This window comes from Necator americanus, chromosome I, assembly GCF_031761385.1.
Source record: "Necator americanus strain Aroian chromosome I, whole genome shotgun sequence".
Taxonomy (NCBI): domain Eukaryota; kingdom Metazoa; phylum Nematoda; class Chromadorea; order Rhabditida; family Ancylostomatidae; genus Necator; species Necator americanus.
The window spans coordinates 22,557,752-22,579,410 of NC_087371.1; the positions used below are offsets into that span (position 1 = coordinate 22,557,752).

General features: G+C 40.1%; 1 protein-coding gene across 5 annotated transcripts; it reads left to right on the plus strand.

Moving 5' to 3' along the window:
- Positions 1-709: 709 nt before the first annotated feature.
- On the plus strand, positions 710-21,033 carry RB195_006535 (uncharacterized protein; the record flags this gene model as incomplete). 5 transcript variants are annotated; one of them, XM_064179682.1, is made up of 16 exons in its annotated part: positions 3,426-3,557; positions 4,397-4,543; positions 6,116-6,218; positions 6,532-6,641; positions 7,012-7,126; positions 8,075-8,216; positions 9,083-9,127; positions 9,543-9,664; positions 10,842-10,957; positions 18,309-18,344; positions 18,403-18,485; positions 18,987-19,113; positions 20,245-20,304; positions 20,631-20,771; positions 20,831-20,912; positions 20,972-21,033. In XM_064179682.1, the coding sequence occupies 16 exons, from the start codon at positions 3,426-3,428 to the stop codon at positions 21,031-21,033; spliced, it is 1,623 nt and encodes a 540-aa protein (XP_064036615.1). The 5 variants fall into 5 exon arrangements, with proteins under 5 accessions (XP_064036614.1, XP_064036615.1, XP_064036617.1 ...); XM_064179681.1 differs by lacking the exon at positions 18,309-18,344 and adding an exon at positions 5,860-6,037 and having other exon boundaries at positions 4,397-4,530; XM_064179680.1 differs by lacking the exon at positions 18,309-18,344.
- Positions 21,034-21,659: the final 626 nt, after the last annotated feature.

The following is a 21,659-nucleotide window of genomic DNA, read 5'->3' on the forward strand; positions in this document are numbered from 1 at the left end:
ATCTTTTAATACCTTTACTTTTTGTGAACTGGTGCCGATATTATGTGTTTGTCATCAATCCAAATCGTTATGTATTGGACGTTGTTCCTTAGGGCTCTTCTCGCATTTGCATGCGCATTTTCGGCCCCCACTGCCCCACTCCAACACTACCGGCTCCAACTTTGAGTAGAGGACCTTCTTCGAAAAAAGTAGCCTATCTCCGATAATTTATACTCAGAGGGTTCCGTACTCGTAATAATTGCGGTTAATTTATTAGTTGATTCGTTTTTTTTAATTACTGGATAGTTTTCGGTGATATTGTAAAGTTGCGTGACATACCTTTCACATTGTTAGCACTCACTTATTAACCCGTTCTCAGTCTTAGAGACATCACCCACGAATCTGAGGTGGTACGGGTTTCAGGTGGGTTATGCCACCACGGGGTCGTAGATTGTAGGGGATAGGGTGATTTTGTCCATCTCTTCTTAATCGCCGTAAAAACGGCCCGAAACGCTCGAAGCCTCATTTTCCGGTCCGTTTTTTACGGCGACTAGGAAGAGATGAGCGGAATCACTCTCTTCCCCATAATCTACGATCCCGTACAGGCATAACCCACCTGAAACCCGTACCACCTCAGATTCGTGGGGTGATGCCTTTAAGTCTTAGTATCCTAAATGAGTTATTGGTCTTATTCACCTTAGTCAAGCTAAACGCAACGATCATTGCTTAGATGCTTGTCGATTTGATGTTGACGCTTACTAAGGATCTATGGGTTCGCTATGTTCACCATCCCAAGGATACTCTTTCGAACGAGTTACCACGTAAGATGTGGTTTAATACTGAACCTTCTACACAAAGGGGTTGCACAATGTATCAGCTCCAGACACTTGGGGTTTTCCCATTTTCCAGCACATTTTACCACCACTTCTCTCTGACTAAGAGATTTGGTTGCGATCATAGGTGCGATGAGGCCATCCTCAGCTGAAGAGAGTCTAGCTCATGGAGTGCAGTGAAAGTGATATCACCTCGCCAGCCGTCCAAAAGTGAAGGAGTCGGAACACCGGCTCCGACTATCGCATACATGGTTGCGATGCATGTATGTCCACTTTCGCTTAATGAACTGTCTATGTTTTCTCAACTTCATGATTTGTGCTCGTTGTGCGCATGCTACAATGCGAAACGTATACCGTTTATATATTTATCGATGGTGATACTCTTCTTGCGCTCACTTCTCGGTCTGCGTACGTCGGCTACGATTGAAATCGAAACTATTTCTTGTATGGGTATGTGACTACATCCCATAAGTGAGCCTATGTGGAACCTAGGTATGCTATGATTGTTCTGGTACGGAAAAATCGCAGCATATAGTTGGTTCAAAACGACGTGAAGCACGGACAGTTGCGCAAGCGGCTGCGCTCAAAGCGGTGCAGTAGAGCATAGCGGTTAGGCCGTGTAGGGATCCTCGCTATCGCCACCCATTTTTGCAGTCCGCCACGGTCCCACCTCGATTCCAACCACTGTCTCCACCGTACCGCTTCGAGCGCGCAGCAGCTTACGCAAGTGTCAGTAGTCATGTTTTGACTCGATTGTACACTGAAAGCAAGAAATATTTACTTCTCAGTGTAATTGACTGGTGATGCGTATCGAGGTTGTCCTGTGAAATAATATATAGTCAGGTCAAAACGACATGAAGCTCGGCGCAAGTGCGCAAGCGGCAGCGTTCGGAGCACTGCGGGTCGTTTTGGTCCGACAGTAGTTTAGTGAGGGTCCAGATATTTATAATCGGCTTCGAAAGTGTTCAACTTGGTGAGTGTGTTGTCTTCGAGTGTAGCAGAAAGGAGGGAAGAAGTGAGTGTTATATAGAGAAAGAGTGTGCATTGGAGACGAGTCGAGCTTTCCCACATGAACACATTCATAGCAGACTACATATTTTTCAGAGCTACCACCACTTTCAGTGGACATCTTTGTACACTAGCTTTGACACGTAGACACGTTCTGTCTATGATGGCGTCCTCTCCGCTTTCATTGGGGTGACTATCATTTCCCAAAGTAAGATACAGTTCAGTTAGGACTTAGATATATCCATGTTGCGTGTCGGTATTAAAGACGCGGCAGCATCCTTCCTTAACTTCGCCCGCCAGCACGAACCTCATCAACCATAGTTGCAAGCAGATATAGAAAAACCACTTGCTCTATTGAATAAACAACCACTTGAAAAACTTCTCAGCTTTTCTACACTATACCATGAATGAAAACTTTTTGAAGATTTATATTCACGAGTATTCTAGCGGGTATTGTCTACTTTTACTTTCTTGCCACTTCTCAATTGGTACCCACGCAACCACAAGTCTTAGCCCATAGGTGGAGATGGATGCGCTTCGGTCCGAAGAAACTCGCATCTGTCATAAATCCGTAGTACGGTGGAAAAAAGTCCAAGTCATGCTGCTTCTCTTTTGTCGCTTTAGGATATTCTTTCAGGGGATCTACCGTCTATTTTTGTATAGCAGTGTACTCACTTAACTCTGCAATCGTTCTTGAGCTCGGCACCGATAGCGTAAGTTAAGAGCCGGCTTTGTACATATCTGTGGGTAAAATGCAGGGGAGGAGGGGGACAACCGCAGCCCTAACGCCTAAGCATTAGTCTTAGAGGAACTATGACATGTAAACTCAAGTGACCAGGAGAAAAAAAGTAAGTATCGAAAAATAAATAAAATACTGAGTGCCTTCCCCAACTATATTTTCCCCATGCTCGTCCACTCGACATCGCACAAAGTCGATAGTTTTTTTGATTTCACTGCACAATTTCGTGTTGCGTGTTGATCCGTGGAAATTGCCACTGAAAAAAAAACTGAATCAAACAATGACTACATGTCATGTATGAGCTGTCACTTATCGCCAAACCGACATTCAACTGGATAGGTTGGGAAGAGACCGCGTGTAGTGCAGCGAAAGGTGTGCGTAAATTTCTGTGGGTGCATTGAGGTCACATAGGCAAGCTGCCGGCGAAATCGCATTAACCTTTCTTCGCATTAGTATGATGCGCGACTAGTTTCCATCAAAAGGGATTACAATTTTAAAACCAACAATAATTCAATCCCTTCATATCTTCTCATCGTTGCAATTTAAGAATGTCTTTCAAAGTATTGGAGGATTCTCTTTTTATTCCAGTTTCTATTTTTTGACCCATACTTTTAATAGCGGCTCTCATCTATCTGTCATTGCTGGGAGCGAGAACTTCCCGTAGTCATAGAGATAGACTGCTGCATTATTTTAAATACTTGATTGGGCACAGTTTCAGTGTGAGAAGCTTAAACTGGGAGTTGGGAAATACACTTATTAATTTTATTTGTGCGCATTTACAAACATATCCCTCCCAGAGTTAGAGTTACAATGTATTTGTTCTGTCATTGTTAAGTTTTCATGAGAGTCCAAAATTATGGCCAACTATGGAGCGATCTGATGTGGTGCTGCGTTTTTCTGGTGGTCATACTGGATGCGAATGTACAGAAGACGGTGATCCATTCAGAAACTGCTGTTACACATCCGCTGACACTCATGATGTTTCTACTGGCAATAGCGTATGTTTTTATTTCTACTTCTCAATATTTCTTATTTCATTTCCCCACCCACGTGGGCAGAATGTATGGCATGGACTAAAGATTGATTTCGTTTCCTTTTTTCCCACATTGTTTTCTGAGAAATGTTTTGCAGCCACCACTGACGGTGAAAAAAAAAACTACTCACCAAAAAAAGAGACAGGTCTTTATTGATGAATAGGAGAATTTATTGATGAGCAGTAAGTCTGAATAATTGGAAATGCATTCCTAGTAAACATCAAAATCAGAGAACTGAAGTGAGTTGACAGCTTTCAATTAGTTGTGTAAATGTTTCGATTACTTTTGGCACAACATTTTTGGTTGAAGCCTAATGCAACTCGTTTGTAGTGGCCCATTCATGCTCGAGTTGTTGTCTCTCGGTCAGGGGCAGAAGGTCGATCAAAATATCTACGCGATTGTAGTGGCCAACCGAATTTCTATGTTTTTCTTCCAAGTATCCTCTATTTTAGCTTACGATGAACTTAAGAAGTGGTATTGAAAGTGAACACTCATTTTGGCATCCTAACAAGTCGAACTTTGTGTGATGAGGAAGGTCTTACATCGCGTTCGATTCACACGACAGTGGATTTCTGAGCTAATGGAAAAAATAGAAAATATTTTCAAATCCTCGAAATCTGTTTAATGCTTACATGGGAACAAGTGCAGTTATATAGGGTAAACTTAAAAATTTCTCATTTTTCTAACAATCGCTGTCTAAGAAGTACGTTTGTCATTTCAAGTGTGTGTAAAGATAGAAGCCAATCTTTTTCGAATCTCAAAGGAATAGAAATAAGTTATAGAAAAAGTCTTTCTTTTTTCAGACTGGCCCTCTTCAGAATTCATCGGACACCGCTGGTGTACATATCTCCCATCTTCAATCAGAGTTATGTACTGCTCCTGTCAATACTCAAAGAACTGCATTGTTATCAAGAAGCAGTTTAAATGAGCCATTCGGGTTTGCACTCCAGGTGTGAGTTGTACTGTAGAATGTTATGCTGATATGCTAAGTAGTACTTTTTTCCTCTCATAGCAGTTGTCCACTAAAGCACAGGTCTGCGAGGCGCTACTTCCCTTGTCTTTTTTCTCCTAGCTTCGTTCAACGCCACTGAACGTTGTTAGATAGCTTTGATAAGCCCGGTTATAACATGTGTTCCATGTTATAACCGGATTTGCTAGTAGATTTAGATTTAGATCTATCATTCATTACTTGAAGTCAAGTTGGTACGATTAAATTATAAAAAGTACCAGATGTTTCACACTGCATCAATATTTGATGGGAGCAAGTTATGATATGCGGAATATTAGTTGTGGGGAAGCTCGAGATGTACTGCTTCCGAACGTAAATTGATTCAAGTTACATAGCGTTGCATTTGTTGAAAGAACGATGCTAATAATCATAGATGCAATAGGAAGGAGCCGGATACTCCTCAGGTGAAGGGAATCGAGCTCATGGAGTGCTGCTCAAGCAAAGTTCTCTTTACTAACTGTTCAAAAGTGAAGGGATCTTTTCGCCAACCGTACAGAAGTGAGGAGATCCTTTCACCAACCGTCCAAAATTGGAAGGGGTCAGAGCACCAGCTCCGACTATCGCATCCACACTAATAACCTCTTTCTGGTCCCTCTAGTCAGAGTTAGTGAGACAAGTTCAATCGCTCCGTAATATTTCAATATTTTATTTAACACAATTTGTTTAGTAGGTTCGAAACTCTCCCAATGAAGGAATCGAACAATGGGCTGTAGAGATGAAAGAAAAAATTCACCGAATGCTTTGATAGGAACAAAATGCTCGTAACATTGACATAGAAATAATACACAAAAAGAAAAGTTGAAGCGCTAGATTATGTAACACGATCCTTAGAGAGCATGTGCCCGTTAACCGTTCTTTTCTCTCTTTTCAGCTTTCTGTTCATTCCGCTTAAGGATTAATAGGTTCCGCTTAATCATTAATATACTTTACTACCTAATTAAGTTATCGTATAAAAAGGCCACGACACCAAGTTCTGCTACATGTCACAATTTCACGGATTGCTATCTGTGCTGTAATTGGGCGCCTCGCAGACTTCTGTAAGCTCAAGGACAGAGTCCAACTTCACTTTTGTTCTTTTAACATTCTGACACACTTTTGCTCATTAGAAGTATGACTCGATAGAATATCACGAGCATCCTCTAATTTCCTCTTTTCCAACTTCTTTGTGCAAGTTTCTTTACAAAGAGTCAGTCACTATGAACAGTGTGGACAGTTTATACAGCCGCCTTTTACAGCCAACTCATTAATTTGCACCAGAGCAAACCCAATAGAGTGCGGCACACAACCGTGTATGAGCGAAGTCCCGCATTCCTCCGCCTTTCGAGACTTTGAAACGAGAGCTTTCGGCGTTTTTATGGACTATGTGTGCAATACTTCTACGCTCTACGCATCTTCAAAATTCCATTCTCGCAAAGGTTTTAGGAAAAATTCTAAGGTTGGATGCTGTCTCTAGGTGACTATATGCTTCTAAATATTTGGAACTACATGTTTAAGAGAATATGCAGTGTTTCAGACATATGTATTCAAGCGAGGGGCTTCTGGAATAAGAGAGCGTATAACTTACATCGATTATGTGCGTGAGAGCAGTATAGCTGCGGATGGAGGTGTACAAAAAGGTATTGATGGATCTACAGTCGGATCAAAACGACATGAATCACGAGTATAGTTGCGGTTCATTTGCGTACGCGCTCGCTAACGGCGCGGTGGAAGCAGCAGTTGGAACCGAGGTGGGACCGCCGCAAATTGCAGTGAGGGGTGATGCCAGCAAGGGTTTCACCATGCTCCTAGCCGCTATGCTCCACCGAAGCACATAGAGAGAAGCAGAGTGCGCAATTGCGTACGTGCTTCATGTCGTTTTAGCACTACTATATATATACATATACATACATATATAAACATATATATATATATATATCATTCATACTTTAGGTGACGTTGTTGTGGCTGTTAATGGTATTCCCGTCCTTACGGAATCGCATAAGGGGCTTATAGAGTTGATGTCTTCACAGCTGAACTTACATCTTGTGCTCGTCTACCAGGTTGGCGTAGCTGCAGTTCTGAACATTGAATTTTTATTCGCTATAACCGAGCTCAAACATATCTCTATTAATCAAAGTATGACATATTAAAACCTACACATTTCCCTCTATGGCGGTAATTTGCTTATTCCTTCATCCCGAAATAATCAGTATTGAGTAGATCCCGAAAATCATAGCACATTGGTTCAGCTCCAGATTATGTTGGTATTAGAACTTTCTATTAGAGTTTCGTTATTTTCGCCTCGTGTTTGCTCTCTCATAGAATCCCATGGGAAACTCATGGGCATAAGAACCGTTTATGGTGTTCTGGATATCGTCTTAACAATAAAGGTTACTCAAGAAAGACACCACTCATTTCCTGTTTGTTAAGGACATCGCAAGGATTCTTGCTCTTTCGGTGAGATCGTTGCAGCTACAATACATTTTGGCAGAAAAGTACATTCTCCTTGAGCAAATTGATATGGAGGAAGCATCTATACTGAATGGTTTGTTTTCATCACTTTTTTTTCACAAGCACTTTTGGCAATGCGCAGTGTCTCCTAGTCAGAGGTACTCTCCAGTTCTTTGAATGTGCACAACAATCAAAGATCTTTTAATATAAGAATATGGAAAAATTGACCTTTCTTCTCGCTTTGATGAAATGCATCGCTTTTGCTCCTGTGATCTCTCTTTTAGATTCTTTAGTCTGCCTCCTATTTTAGATTATGTAATGGACAAATCTGCCTCTTAAATGGAAGTTACTTGCTGCTTTGATACACTTTCTAATTTATCGGAACAAATACGACTTATGAGAATAGCTCTTTGTAATAGAAATAAGAAAAGACCTGTGAGCAAAAGACATGGAAGACCGAGTAAAGCCTCTTCTTTGCTCTGCAAATCTTCAGAAACTTCGCAAAATGCAGGAGGTTCGATACAACACAAACACAGACAAAAAATAAATCAGTAGCCTTGTTCGGTTGCCTATACAACAGTAGAGCTATTAGTACAGTTTACCTGATATCGCCAGATTTCACCAACTGTTAATTTAACAATGGGAGTAAAAGATAGAAAGATTTGAGGACGAATTTTCCAGGACATCCAATTACATTTTCTATGTTTTTACTATTCTGTAGATTGCAGCAGATTCGAAAATTCTCATAATTTCTTTGTGAACTGTTTGATCATTTCAATTAGAGAAAAACTAGCCGCTGTGGGGTCATCTGCTGTAAGAAAACACAAAATTTAAGGTCCGTTTATAGAATGGTCGTGATATACTTTTTCGCCAACTCCGTACCCCTCTTCCTACAAAATTGGAGAAATGGAGGAAAAATAGCGTTTTCTTCCATATTTATGTGTTCGTATTTCGTTTTCCTTCTATTTATCTCTGTTAGTACTTGCCTGTGTCTTTCACCGTGACTTCCATCTGTAACTAATTTTGTAATTTTTTTCCGCAGGTTCTGCTGGTTCCCTCTCAACGGATCTTCGAAGGGCTCGCTGGTTATCTGTTTGTCGCAGTATATCAAAGTCGCTTAATGTCTGCCGGAAATTTCTTGGAAAAGGATCTAAACCAGTACTCTGTCGTCTGCATGGCGAACCGTCGGTATCTGCAAGCGAGATCGCTGTTTTAGAAGGAACAGACCAGCTTGGTGATGGTTGCTCTCAGGTTACACGGCTTTGATTTCATACTTTCCTGTGTAATTGGCTTTATGGATTGCATGTTGAAGATTTATCCAGATGTAATTTACGTCTATTTTGCCTCTACATTAGTCCTCAATTACTTACTTGTCATTGTGATGCGCATTATATCCTTGCCAGTTCCTGCCACACTTGATTTTTATTAGAAGTGCCATTGATGTAATCTCTACGTCTGTACGGTGTTCCCACTCTTGTCAACGCAACGATGTGATTTTTGCGAAATTTTGTGCCTTTTTAGAATTCTATCGGTTTTCATGTTGTAAGATGTCATGTAGTCAGAGAAGAAAGTAAACAACGAAGAGGTAAAACGAGAGTTTGCCTACTAGGCAATTCTTTCTATACTATTGTACAATTTGGTGGTTATTTCTAAGCTCTCGAAAAACTATGTAGGATTACGTTTCGCTTGTCAGTGAAACTTTGGAAGTACAATTCTCACCTCTAGCACTTGTACGGTCCAACCTAATTTGTTTTGATCATACGTATAGCTAAGTCAGTATTTCCACTTTTTTCATATGCTAGTCGTTCTACATGTTTCACAAATTTGTTCCATTCTTATTCTTAAATAAATTTTGGGATATCACGTTCACCGAATGCATAACGTTTGTGTTTTTCCAACTCGATACTGCTGCCAAGACAAACATATTGTACTCCTCATTGTCATTGTTTTCTTGAACTTTCATTAAGGAGTTGCTATAAGATAATAAAATGCTTACTCGTCGCTTCCTCGATCAGCGTATGTTCTCAAGCTGTAAAGATTTTTGGTCCAGGGATCTGGGACTACTTCATATCTCGGCTTCTTTTCCGCACCTGAGGTTCGTTCGAATTCTAACGAACTTTTCAGTGATCTCTTGACGGTTTAAAGGCATCACCCCACGAATCTGAGGTGGTTCAGATTTCAGGTGGAGTATTCGTATACAGGATGGGAGACTACGGAGAGGGGAGTGATTCCATCTATTTCTTCCTAATTGCCGTAAAAAACGGCCCGGAAGATACGGCTTCATTCGTTTTGGCGCACCATTTTGTACAAGAGGTTCGATTGGAGCGCGCCAGTCTTGTGCGGCGCCGCATCTTCCGGGCCGTTTTTTACGGCAATGAGCAAGAAATGGACGGAATCACCTCCCTCTCCGTAGTCTCCCATCCCGTATACGAATACTCCACCTGAAATCTGCACCACCTCAGATTCGTGGAGTGATGCCTTTAAACAAGGCCATCTCTAGTAGGTTTCAGGATGACATCCTCTGGCCCTCCCCCAACAAGTCCTTCAAAACCTGGGTCGTTTTCCGATCGATACGACAAATTTATTGCTCAGTGGCCAAAAGTGCATACTCTTCATAGAATGGTCGTAGATGGTAGGTTGAAGTGTTACATTTCTAGTTTTTCTTGCTAAAATTACAGTTCCGACAAAATCTTGTAATATACAGAAGTAGCTAGAATAGTCGCAAGTTCTGTTTCTTATCCTAATTTGTTTCATCTATAGCATCAGCATTTAGTAATGTGCTGCCTGACTTTTCTGGAATCAGAAAAGTCAGGCAGCACATTACTAAATGCGGTTGTCATTCGTAGTAGTTTCTTAATCTTTGGTTTAAGCTTTTTCGCAGTTCATTCGCCCGCATTTCGCACTCCTTGCTCATCAACTGGACCGATACCCACGTACGGTTCAGCTCTATGTCAGCTCTGTATCACACAGCTTTCTGGTTCTCTTGGTAATTAACTGTGCATTTCACTTCTACCCAGTCAATGATTTCCTTTGCATTCAAATTTCGCTGCATGATGATCAGTGCATTCTCAGTTTAGTCAGTTGTAGGTAGTTCAGTGCATGACTCCCCAATTTCAACGAATTGCCTCTAACTCCAAATGGAATGAAATAACTTCGGACAGAAGTCTTTCAGATATAAAGCGTTACGCGGCGCTCTTCTTAACTCTTCCAAATACCGCCTCACTTTTGACTGTGGCATTATTCCCGCCTTAATTTGTATCTACATGGCCAATCGTGTGTCAAAAATAATTGGTAGGACACGAATTATTGGTGTTTCGTTAGAGTTGGGAAGTGTTTTGGTCTCAAAGCAATTGAACACTATAAAATTGGCCTGGACTATCACCAGAGGTGCGGATACCGAAGCGGATAGGGAAGAACGCAATCTGAATACGTGATTACTTTACTATTTCAAAAGTTATTCACTAGGTTGCACTTTTGATTGCTAGTAAGGTAAAATAAAGAACAAAAGAGACGCATGCCATTATCTTATTCAGCAGTTCCCGTATTATTTGTAAATGAAGCCACCTTGAAAACTCTCATGCGACTATTGCTGCGAAACCGAAGATATTGAACTGTTGCCAAGCAATCAATTTCAACATCATCTTTTCACACTGTTCGATGCTAACTACTAGTTTGCTTAGCGGCCTACAGAGAACTGCTTTGAAAGTTATTATAAAGTTAACGATATTGTCTCTAATCTTCCTAGTAGTAAAAGATGAGGATGAAAATTATTTGTTGATTGAATGGTTGGCAGCAACTCTTTTGTTTAGGCTCGCGGTGGTGTTTCTCGGACATCAAAACTTATCTTCGAATAAAGCGTGAACTTTCATCGAAGGTAAAAACACTTGCAGACTTGAGCATGGCCGAATTAGAAGTCTTAGTACAGGTGCGTATGGTAACGCTCATTGACATCGTGTACTCATTTAATATTCTTTTTGCTGTGGATTTTTGAAATAAAAAAATGCAGATTTGGATAATTATTCAGCAGTCTGTTAGTATCTTTAGCTATAATTGTTACTCGAATGCGTAGGTGCTGTTAGGAGTGTAACACCGCATTCATTCTTATGGAAGCCCTCTCTCACTTTCTGTTCATCGTCAGAATAGATTCGACGACTCATAACTCGTTCCATTCATTCATTCGTTCGTTCATTCATTCGTTCATCTACCTACGCACACATATCGACCTAATCACCTGCTTACCTAGCTACGTACATACATTAACACATGGGCACGTGTCAACCATACATACATTCATACCAACCACATATACATTATTTTTACAGTATCTGCCAAAAGTGTTTTGTCGTCTCATATCTCATAGCTTGCAGGAAAGTTATAGGACTGGTATTCAGCTATATTGTAGTCCGTGAAGCGTTGAATAAGCTCTGATGACAGTCACTTTAGTAGGTCATAAGACCAGTCTTCTGTAGGTATCAAGATGATCAGACAAGACAGGTCTCGCAAGACCCATTTCATTGTTGTGTACCACGTAAAGAGCAGTGATTGGTACGGCTCGTGCCTTTCAGAAAGCTAGATGAGGCCTAATTTAGCAAAATTCTAATGTAGTGAGCATTATTACGTTGACATGTAATGTAATAAATATTGATTTAAGATGAGTTGCTCAGTTATGAAGCCTAATGAATGGAGAGCTGCAATTTTTGTTTAAACAAAACCGAGAATTTGACTGGAAACATTCCTTTTTTCTGGTTTTCTGGTATGTTTAAAATGCTGTCAAATAATGTCTTCATGTAAGTTGAAGTACGTTATTGTTTTAGACTCTCTTCATTAACATATAATATCTGTTTGGAAAAGTTATGTTTTGAGTATTTGTGGGAGTAATGGCCGCTTAAATAGGCATGATTCTTTCGAAATACAAGGAACGAAAGATGGTGGAGTCAGCCCCATCTCTTCACTCTCCCGTGTGGAAAAGTTTGAACATTAGTTTTTCTGTTCTGTTTCCTAGAGAGAAGGTTTGCGGCGCCTTTTCTATACAACATTTCATTGGGAAAAAAAGCGACAGAACCTGCATTGAAAAGTAAAGGTATTCTAGATATTAGAAACTTCAATTTGAACGCTAGTTGAAAAACTTGATGCAGAATCTTCTTGAACTAACTGATAAGCGCTGAAGTGAATGTGCTTCCTACGTGAATCATACTAAAAAGGACTCATAAGCCCACTTTTCTAGTCGCACTTCAAAAATTTCACTCTTTTCTGATTCTGAGCGAGCAGGAAACAAATTCAGTCCGCTCTTTAAATGTGAAAGCCAACAAGAATATCTACGGTAAGATGCATTTACATAGTACGAACTAAATCCCCCTAGTCCTTAACTGTCTGAATATCCTTACTTAGTGGGGATCAATTTAATCCCTTCTCAGGGTGGAAGTTCACATTCCTATAGGTTCACGTTATGAAATGATAGGTAAGATATATGTATATATATATCTTACCTATCATTTCATAACGTGTATATTTATGTATATATAATTTGTATATATATAGATATTCATATTTGGTCGGGTCAAAATGACATGAAGGACGATGCAGTTGCGTAAGCCGTTGCGCTCGAAGCGGCGCGGTGAAGACGGCGGTTGGAATCGAGGTGGGACCATCGCGAACTGCAGCAGTGAACAGTGGTATCAAGGGCACTCACTCGATCCCAACCGCTGCGCTCCATCGCACCGCTTCGAACGCAACCGCTTATGCAATTGATTCATGTCATTTTGATTCTACTATATGTAAGGGTGGGTATGTATACACGATCGTGTCGTGTTACCGTGACGCGTTACGTCCTCACCAGACGCGCGTATTGACTTAGACATGTTGAATGACCGAAAGATCACCGCCAGTCCCATATCTTCGTCCAGCGAGGACCTAACACAGAGTCACCGCGACTCAACACCACTAACACAGCACACTTGTAACTTGTCGGTTTTTCAGGAGACTAGTGCAGTCACATTTATTTGTAGCAATTCTTGGAAAAAAATGACAAGTGGCTTTGAATATAGTGGATTTAGCAGCTATATTATAGACGACGTGAGGATTCGTCCCTTTTTTCGTGTCGAGAGTAATTGTCACAATAGAGTACCATGAAGACAAAAAAATCATTAATAATCTTCACATTCGATGCCTTTTTGCCTCCTTTGTTATCTAAAAAGTCCTAGAGCGGAGGCGAATTGGCAAAAATGATCGCGCTGGTCGTTGTGCTCCAAATTCCGGGTCCTGGTGATATCCTCATATTACTACTGTAAGTTGATCATTGTGTCGTTGATTTAAATTGTGCTCGTTTCTGCTGCATGATCTCGCATTTGTGCAGTTTTTTTTTCTTTTTTCTCCTATACTTCGAAGGTGCTGATCCTTGCCTACCATTCAGCTCAGAATTGATTCTTGTAAAATGATTCTTGAATTTGAAGAAACTATGCTTTGAAGTTCCACCACAAGGTTTAAAAACATTATTGCACTTTTACAATGCATTACTTTATTAACAGTTTCGGCCAAAATTATTTTGTAGAAAGGGTTTCTCAGGTACGACCGAAGCTTCCCTGAAAAGGAATTTAGAGAGTCAAGTTCAAACCACCTCAGTGTCTAGTTGCTTAATTTTGACAGTCTTAGGGAAAACTGCCCCAAATTCTCTTCTTCACCCACACTTCAGATACTGACCTTTTTTCGTAAATAAATGCGCCCTATTTTTCCGGTAGTTCCGGTGAAACCAATAGCCGGTTTTGCCGGTTATTTCCCAAGAATGTATCGATTTTCTCAATTTCGCGATAATATTTTAAAAATGTCGGCGGAGCTTATTGCGCCACAGCTTGCGGCGCTGCTCAGATTGAAAATTTTGTCCAAAGCGATTGCCACACCTATTATTGGTTTGAACCTCTCAATCTATAGTTAGTCTATGAGAGGACCTTGTAACCGGCATGTACAGGAATGCAGTACCAAAGAAGTAAATAAAAACTCATGAACCGTAAACTGCAGAACTACGATTGAACCAACAATATCGATATAATTGACGAAAGGATCAATAATTTCATAAGAAAAATTATTCGCAGTTTGCATTATGTACCATGGTGTTCGCGGATAAAGTTTGATCGAGGTCGGTTATTCCGCAGAGAACTGTACTGTATACATAAGAATTATATTTTACACACAGGTTCATTGTGTTATAATATAATTCATTTATAGATATAAATGTGTGCAGTGTCAGACAAAAGACTAGCATTTTTCTCTTCCAGCTTTTGCTCCGATTTTCCACTTTTTGGTTAAATCTGCTACAGCGGGGGGTGTACCGCAATTGGTAGAATGTTCCGCTACGACTGCACTGTCGGTCGATGGCTCCTCGAACCTCGAAAGATTCTGAATTGAACGCGTTGGCGCATCACAAGCGGATTGCTCAACACCCGATACTTCATTCTTTTATTATTTATATCAAGTGCGTATAGTAGAAATTGACTCATGAAATTCAATTCTGTTTGAAAAGGCGAAAGTTCCAGGGAGAAAATCTGCGTTTTTAGTTTTAGCTTTGTTATGTTTATGTTATTTATATTTATTTAAAATAGTGCATACAAAAGCTCAACAGTTTCTCAGTTTTTGGAATGGATACGTTACCTTTACCTTCTCTTGTTGCTTTTTTGTCACATTTTATAAATTTTCCGAATTAAAGTTTTACAAATCTTTCTTGACAAATTTCTTTATTTCACAGGTAAAAAGAAGTATAAGAGTTATCCCAAACGCAGTCTGCAGTCTGCAAGAGCTAATTATTAGTACCGTTTTTCAGGTGCAAAAAAGAAAACAAATTGTTTTCTGCTATTATCTTCATCCACTGTACTGTTATGAAAACTTGTCAAAGTTTTGACAAGTTAAAAGTACTCGCGGAGATTTGTAGAGGTGGTCAAGCAAAGAAACGTATTGAATTGATCAGCCTGAACGTCCGGCTAAAGCCGGACTTCAGAGTTTCTGTGGTGTTCGCTTCTCTCCCCTTCACTGACCAATTAATCAATTTGATGGTATTGATATTTTCTGTAAAATCAGATTTTTTTTTCTGATTCAAAATCAGAAACAGAATTTAACGTTTTTTTTCTTCCTTTTTTTTTACTATGAATAAAGACGAAAGGTTTCATAGTTTTCTTTCTAAACACGTTAGTTCTACATTTTGATAATATTCAAATTTTAGCTTCAAACACTTCGATACCAATATAACATAGACACAACTTGAAAGTATTACTCGAATTATGGGTTTTCTCTTGATTTTCCCCAGCAGTTATCACAGAATGATGTTTTGCCATAAAATGACGTGAAAGACATCATCCTACTGATAAAGACAACGTTCCTCGTCAGATCATGTAAACTGTTGGCTACTATTCAAGCAGCCGTTTGCATGATTGTTACCACTTTTTGAAGAATGCATGTTACCAACCTCAGGCGAACGTGCAAGGAGTTAGATGCTCGAAGGAGTCATAAACGTGAAAAGCAACGCGCCCAGTGGCCTCGGCTATGAAACGGCTGCAACGTCCCATTTACCTTTTGCGACATGCACATGAAGTTATTGCTCACCATTTCGATGCCACTGGACCCGTCTCACCCTACTTTGTAGCTATCTAGTGACGGCGCACCAATCCGACGCCAGTCGCCTTCTCGCCCCATTCTATAACTATCTGGTGCCTTCGCACCAATACGACGGAGTTGGACCTGTCTCCTGTCTCACCCAATTTTATAGTTTTCTGGCACCTTCGCACCAATCCGACGCCGCGGAACCCGTCTCACCCTATTCTATAACTATCTGGCGCTTTTGCACCAATCCCACGGAGTGGGACCCGTCTCACCCTATTCTATGACCATCTGGCGCCTTCGCACCAATCCGACGGAGTGGGGCCTGTCTCACCCCACTCTATATCTTTCTGACGCCGGCGCACCAATCCGGCGCAAGGTGGACCCGTCGCACCCTTTTTTTCGAATTTCGTTTCACACATCGACACACACACACATCGACACACCGACACACACACGTGACAGACTAGGCCCGTTATTATATAGCATGATGATCATGATAAGCTGCGTATCATGCAAGCTTATAGCAATCCGCATTTAGTCAATCAGTCAGTTTTACTAATCGTTTATGTGTTGGTGGACTGTTTGGTAGAAAACTCTGCAGAACACCGTTGGCTTTCGCAAAAAAAAAAACAAGGTGAGTTGTGTAAGATTTGCAAAAGCTGCAGTGCCATTGAACGAACCTACGCCCAATCAACACTATATTCAAATTTTCTTTTTTTTAAGTTAGATATCAAATTTCAGCTATGCTGTATGCAGTTTCTTGGTTGAATGCAAGCGCAGTTTTTGCAAATACTACTCAGGTCATCCTGTTCTTCACTCTTTCTTAGTCTTCTACCAAATAGTTTGCCAGCACATGAACGATGTTGCGTAGTCCTGGAAAACACACGGAAATCTTGACATAGGTAACAACAACATAAACATAGACTCTCCTAAACATTTACTGCTTTAATGGTGACTTGCTATGAATTTCTCCAAGGATCTCGATATCAATTATTGCGGTAGGTTTCTTTTTTCGCCCACCTCTTTAAAGGCATCACCACACGAATCTGACGTGGTATGGATTTCCGAGGGCCAAAGACTATACGGGGGCATAGATTGCAAAAACGGGTGGAATCTCGCTCATCTTTCTCTGTAAGGCTGCAAACAGACGGCTTCGGAATGCGGTTCTTTACGACGTCCTCCATTGCAGCGCACCACCCTTGCGCTCCGCCCCTGCCTGCGATTCGTCGAAAATCCATTCGTTCGGACGACCCGATGGGCAATTCATTTTACTGCACGATTTGCAGGCGCGGGAAGGGTGGCGCGTAGCAAAAGAGGACGTCGTAACGAACCACATTCCGAAGCCGTCTATTTACAGTGATGCAGGGAGAGATGAGCGAGATCCCACCCGGTTTTTCACTCTACGCTCCTGTATTGTCTTTGCCTTCCGGAAATCCACGGCAGATTCGTCGGATGATGCCTTTAAATCTTCGTGACAACTTTTTACTCCTCCGAAACTTTGAGAAATTCTGATAACGGTTCTTGTATAAACATTACGGAAAACGACTTTTCCTTCTTTGCACCCAACTTGAACACATAGAACAACTTTTTTAAAAAAAATTTTTGACCGTTTCCAAAAAAACGAATCTGTTGAGAAGGTATATATATATATATATATATATATATATATATATATATATATATATATATACCTTCTCAACAGATTCGTTTTATATATATATATATATATATATATATATATATATATACCGGCTCAACGTCCCGCTAAATCTGGACTTCAGTCTTCTTGTGCTGTTCGCTCGGCTTCACTTATCAATAAAAAATGGCATTTTCTCTAGAGTTAAACTTGTATTGTTTAAAAACGCTCTCTTAGTGTTTTTTTTTTTTAGTTTTTAATTTAAGCACTGATGGGAAGATTCGTGGTTTTTAAATGCAGCAGTATCACATTTGGAAAGTACTCAAACTTGATTTTACACATATGTTCATTCGATTCCGCAACAATTTGAACACATTATTCGAAGTGTGGATTTTCCTCCTATTTTACCGCAATCATTAGCACAAAATGATGTGCTAACATCAAGTGACTTGAGCATCATCTGATACTGATAAAGATAAGAAACATGCACAGAAATAGACGTGGGGAGCTACACTACATAGAGGTGAGACGCAACACATGTTTCGTCTCATTTCCTTTTTTCACAAATTCGCTTGGAGTTACTGCACGGTACTATCGTCACGCTGCGCACCAATGCGACGCCATGGGATCCGTCACACCTCATTTTATAGCTTCCTAACGCTGGCGCACCAGTTCGACGCTGTATGGCCCTTTCATAGCTTTCTGGCGCCGAGGGAGCAGTTACACTCCACTCCATCGTCTTCCTCCCTTTTTGGAATTTCGTGACAGTGACAGTGACACACACTTGTGACAGAATAAGCCCGATATAGCATGATTATATATATATATATATATATATATATATATATATATATATATATATATATATATATATATATATGCGCACTGTAATATGCTACAGATCTTGGTCTTGAGGCTCTTCTACAACTTATCTGTAAGTTGGTGAGATTCCTACAAAACACTTTTGGCTGATACTGTGTTTCTCAGAATGATGCTTAGAAAGGTCTTTTTTTTTCGTGTTTTGTTCTTACCCATTTCTAGTTTTTAGTGATCGTAGGTGAGGTGGAAGTTAGAGTTGTTTAGGCATTGCGAGGTAAGTTTTGAACCAATTTCTTAAGTGTTATCCGTATAGTGGGTAGTGGTGGTTTCAGATGCCTATCGAACTTCCAAGGGTTGCTGTAACAGCTGTGCTCATCCCTTTGCCCTTTGGATTTTATGTGGTTGGCTTTGCTATGTACGTATGATCGAAATACTAATAACTTGCAGCAGCTCCTCGGGAACTGTCGTTTTTCACTAGTGAATTCACAAGTGGCTTATGTTCCCTTTCATTTTTAGTTGTTCTCTTTGTACTTATGTGTTTTTTTCTTCATCTGAGTAGTTCGTTTGATTCATTTAATATCCTTGTGTTTTTTAACTAGTACATTTTTTGAATAAGCAATAAGGTCGTGTTACGTCAGTCTTTTTTTCTGTGGTCATCGCGACAGTTTACCGTAACATTGATCTGCATGATATGTAGAACTGCTTTTCTTGCACACATGGTAGTGGAAATGGCGCAAAAACGTCTTTAAAAAAACGTTGCACATACAATCCCTCATTCGCTCATGATTTTGCATGAGAGCTTCTAGATTGGAACACCACCAATTTCATCTTGTACTGTCTCACGGAAGCAAGACTGATGAATGCGCAGTTTAAATTCTAGAGAACATCTATCTAATGTTTTATTTATTGTTTTCAGCATATTTTTTCCTCGTCTTGTTCTTACACGTCATTTCTGGAGTGATGTTCAAAGGAAAGAATTCTTTCAAATAGATGTGGCGCGGTCAATGACAAATTCGGCGTTTCTCCTTGGAATCGTGGGGAATGTAAGTGTCCGTTTCCTAACATTACTCCTTCGAGTGAACCGTTGAACGGCAGATTTGGGCCCTTTCTACCAAAGACATCAATTTACGAAAATAAGCTAATCCTTTGGAAGTCGATTTGAACTGCGATTGATTTGGTGTCGGCGGTGCTCAGGAACCCGTTCTTAGACTATCTGATTGATTGAGCCAGATAAACTTGCAAAATGGTAAAATCAGCGTTCAGTGATAAAGGCTTTCCTCACGGGAAATTTTTGAGTGGCACGAAGGTCTCAATGACGTTGAACTTTCCTACTTCACCGAGGAGATAACGTGTCTGCTCCACACAACACGTTCGACGGGAACAGTATGTGCATACACGCGATTCCTAGACATACGTTGACCGCCACTACTCTGAACCTTGAAACGAACTGGACCGCACCTGTCGTAGTGCAGAAACGCAACTGCTTAAGATTTCCTCTTCAACCTACATGAAGAGGATCAACGCTACCCGTCTTCCAAAGCTCTTTGTAAATTAAACGAGTCATTGTAGGCCACGAATTCAGATGGTGCTGGTAAGACTCCTGGTTATGTGGATGAAGACCTCAGTATTTTCCCCGAAAGTTTTCAGTGCACATCTCTGTTTCAGTACATACTCTCCAGTCACTGCGCTGAAGCAACGTTGTCATAAGCATGTTGCTGTATTTCCATATTTTCTGTAATGTAACTGCAGCAAATATGCATACATTTCAGTGCTGATCGCGGAAGCATTATTAGGTGAGGGCGATAGCTAAGGGGGGCAGAGCGTGGAACATGCGGTGTGCGATCTGAGAAGTTGATGATAAAATTTAAGAAGTAGGTCCAAGGAGTCAAATTACATATGTAGAAAATAAAAAATGACTACAACTACAACTTAACAGAACTTAATAAGAAGAGAACACATATTTTTAAATGATAAAATCTTTCGGAAAATTTCTAAGCTCCTTTCTTCTTATATCAGTTCTCATGTGTTTCTTGAAGTTTTCGAAGAATACTCTGTAGAGTCAGCATGAGTCTGTCCTAGTTTAAATCGAATTGCTGCTAAGGCTCTCCTGTCGCCAAAATATTCTTTTTCGGATGCCTATATCTTTGTTGTCTAATGATCGTATTCCTTTGCAGCCAGCATCAGTGGAAGGCCTTCGCTTACCAAACGTGGAAGAATTAAGAGGTGACGTATTGGTGAGTAAAATTGGTGACTATATAGAAAGAATTGATTAATCGGTTTCCTACTATAAAATCTTCATACGTACAGTACATGTACAGTATAGCAAGTGCAGGAGGCTTTGGCTTCGACCTTGGCTGTCTTTGATTTCATGTCTAAATCTATGAATAAATACAAAATCAAGGGCATATATCTAGATTCGTCATAAATTTCAGCCTCACGTATGCATTCTGGACATATTGAATTTGCCGCAGAATTCTTCTTAAATGAAGCAAAAAGTTGCACTCATTAAGAAAAATCTTTGGAATCGTTGAACTAATCTCGATTTAGTTTTTTTTTTCAGATAGCTTTATCAGCTATTCATTCCATGTATCCATTCCCTGGTATTCGTCGTCGTTTTCAACAAAGGTGCAAGGCGATGCGTCAGCTAGACAAAGTTGTTGGCGCGAACATCGGCTCGCTTACTGCTCGACAACTTCATTTCGTTTGTTTTTTTCTTCCTATTTATTGCTTTTTGTAGACATTAGTTATCACCTGATTCAGCATTTATTCATCCGTCGTATAAGCAATACCGGTAATTCTGAAGCAGAAATGCGGCGAATTCTCAAAAGCTGGTTGGAATTCAGTACGCAAGTTTGATTTCGCATCATTTATCGCAGCACAATTCTATGTGCTTTTTTTCAGCAAAGAACTTGGACGATGCAGCGTATTTATGCGCTCCAGTTTTCTTTAATAGAAGGACGTAGACAGAGTTTAGTATGGCCATGCTCTCAGTTGCCATAGATAGTTTTGCATTTTTAGTGTATTTTTTAAAAGTTTTATTCGTTATTTGATTTTTAATCAGCTTTATATGTTCGTGCTGGATGAAAATGTCGTGTTGACCATTGTTTGTTGTCATTGCATACAGATTTTTTTTTTTAAATCGGGTTCATTCTTAAGTATGATGACGAGGTATTGATGTCCTCTTATATTTCAGCATCTACTTAATTGTTTTTCAGTAATTTTCGTTTGAGTTTTAATACCTGAGCTCAAGAACGTTCCAGGCATTTCTTAGGCGTGTTTTTTTGGCTTTCGATTTTTAATGACGGTCCTGAAGTGGCACCATCACAAAGACATGGTAAGTACTGGTCCAAATGTTTGATGGATGAGGTGTTACGTACTAACGTTGATGGCAATCTGTTTTGGTTTGTGAAACCATTCGCGTGCTTGAAACATGCGCATTTTTTTATCATGCCGCATTTTACACTGAATTAAATATTATTTTTTAAAATTTTTCTGCTGTTAAATCTGCTTGGCGACTTGTGATTCTTTTCCATTTTGATAACATGGCTGCTAAATATTGTTAGGTCTTCATCCCTGATGTTGCTGTTTT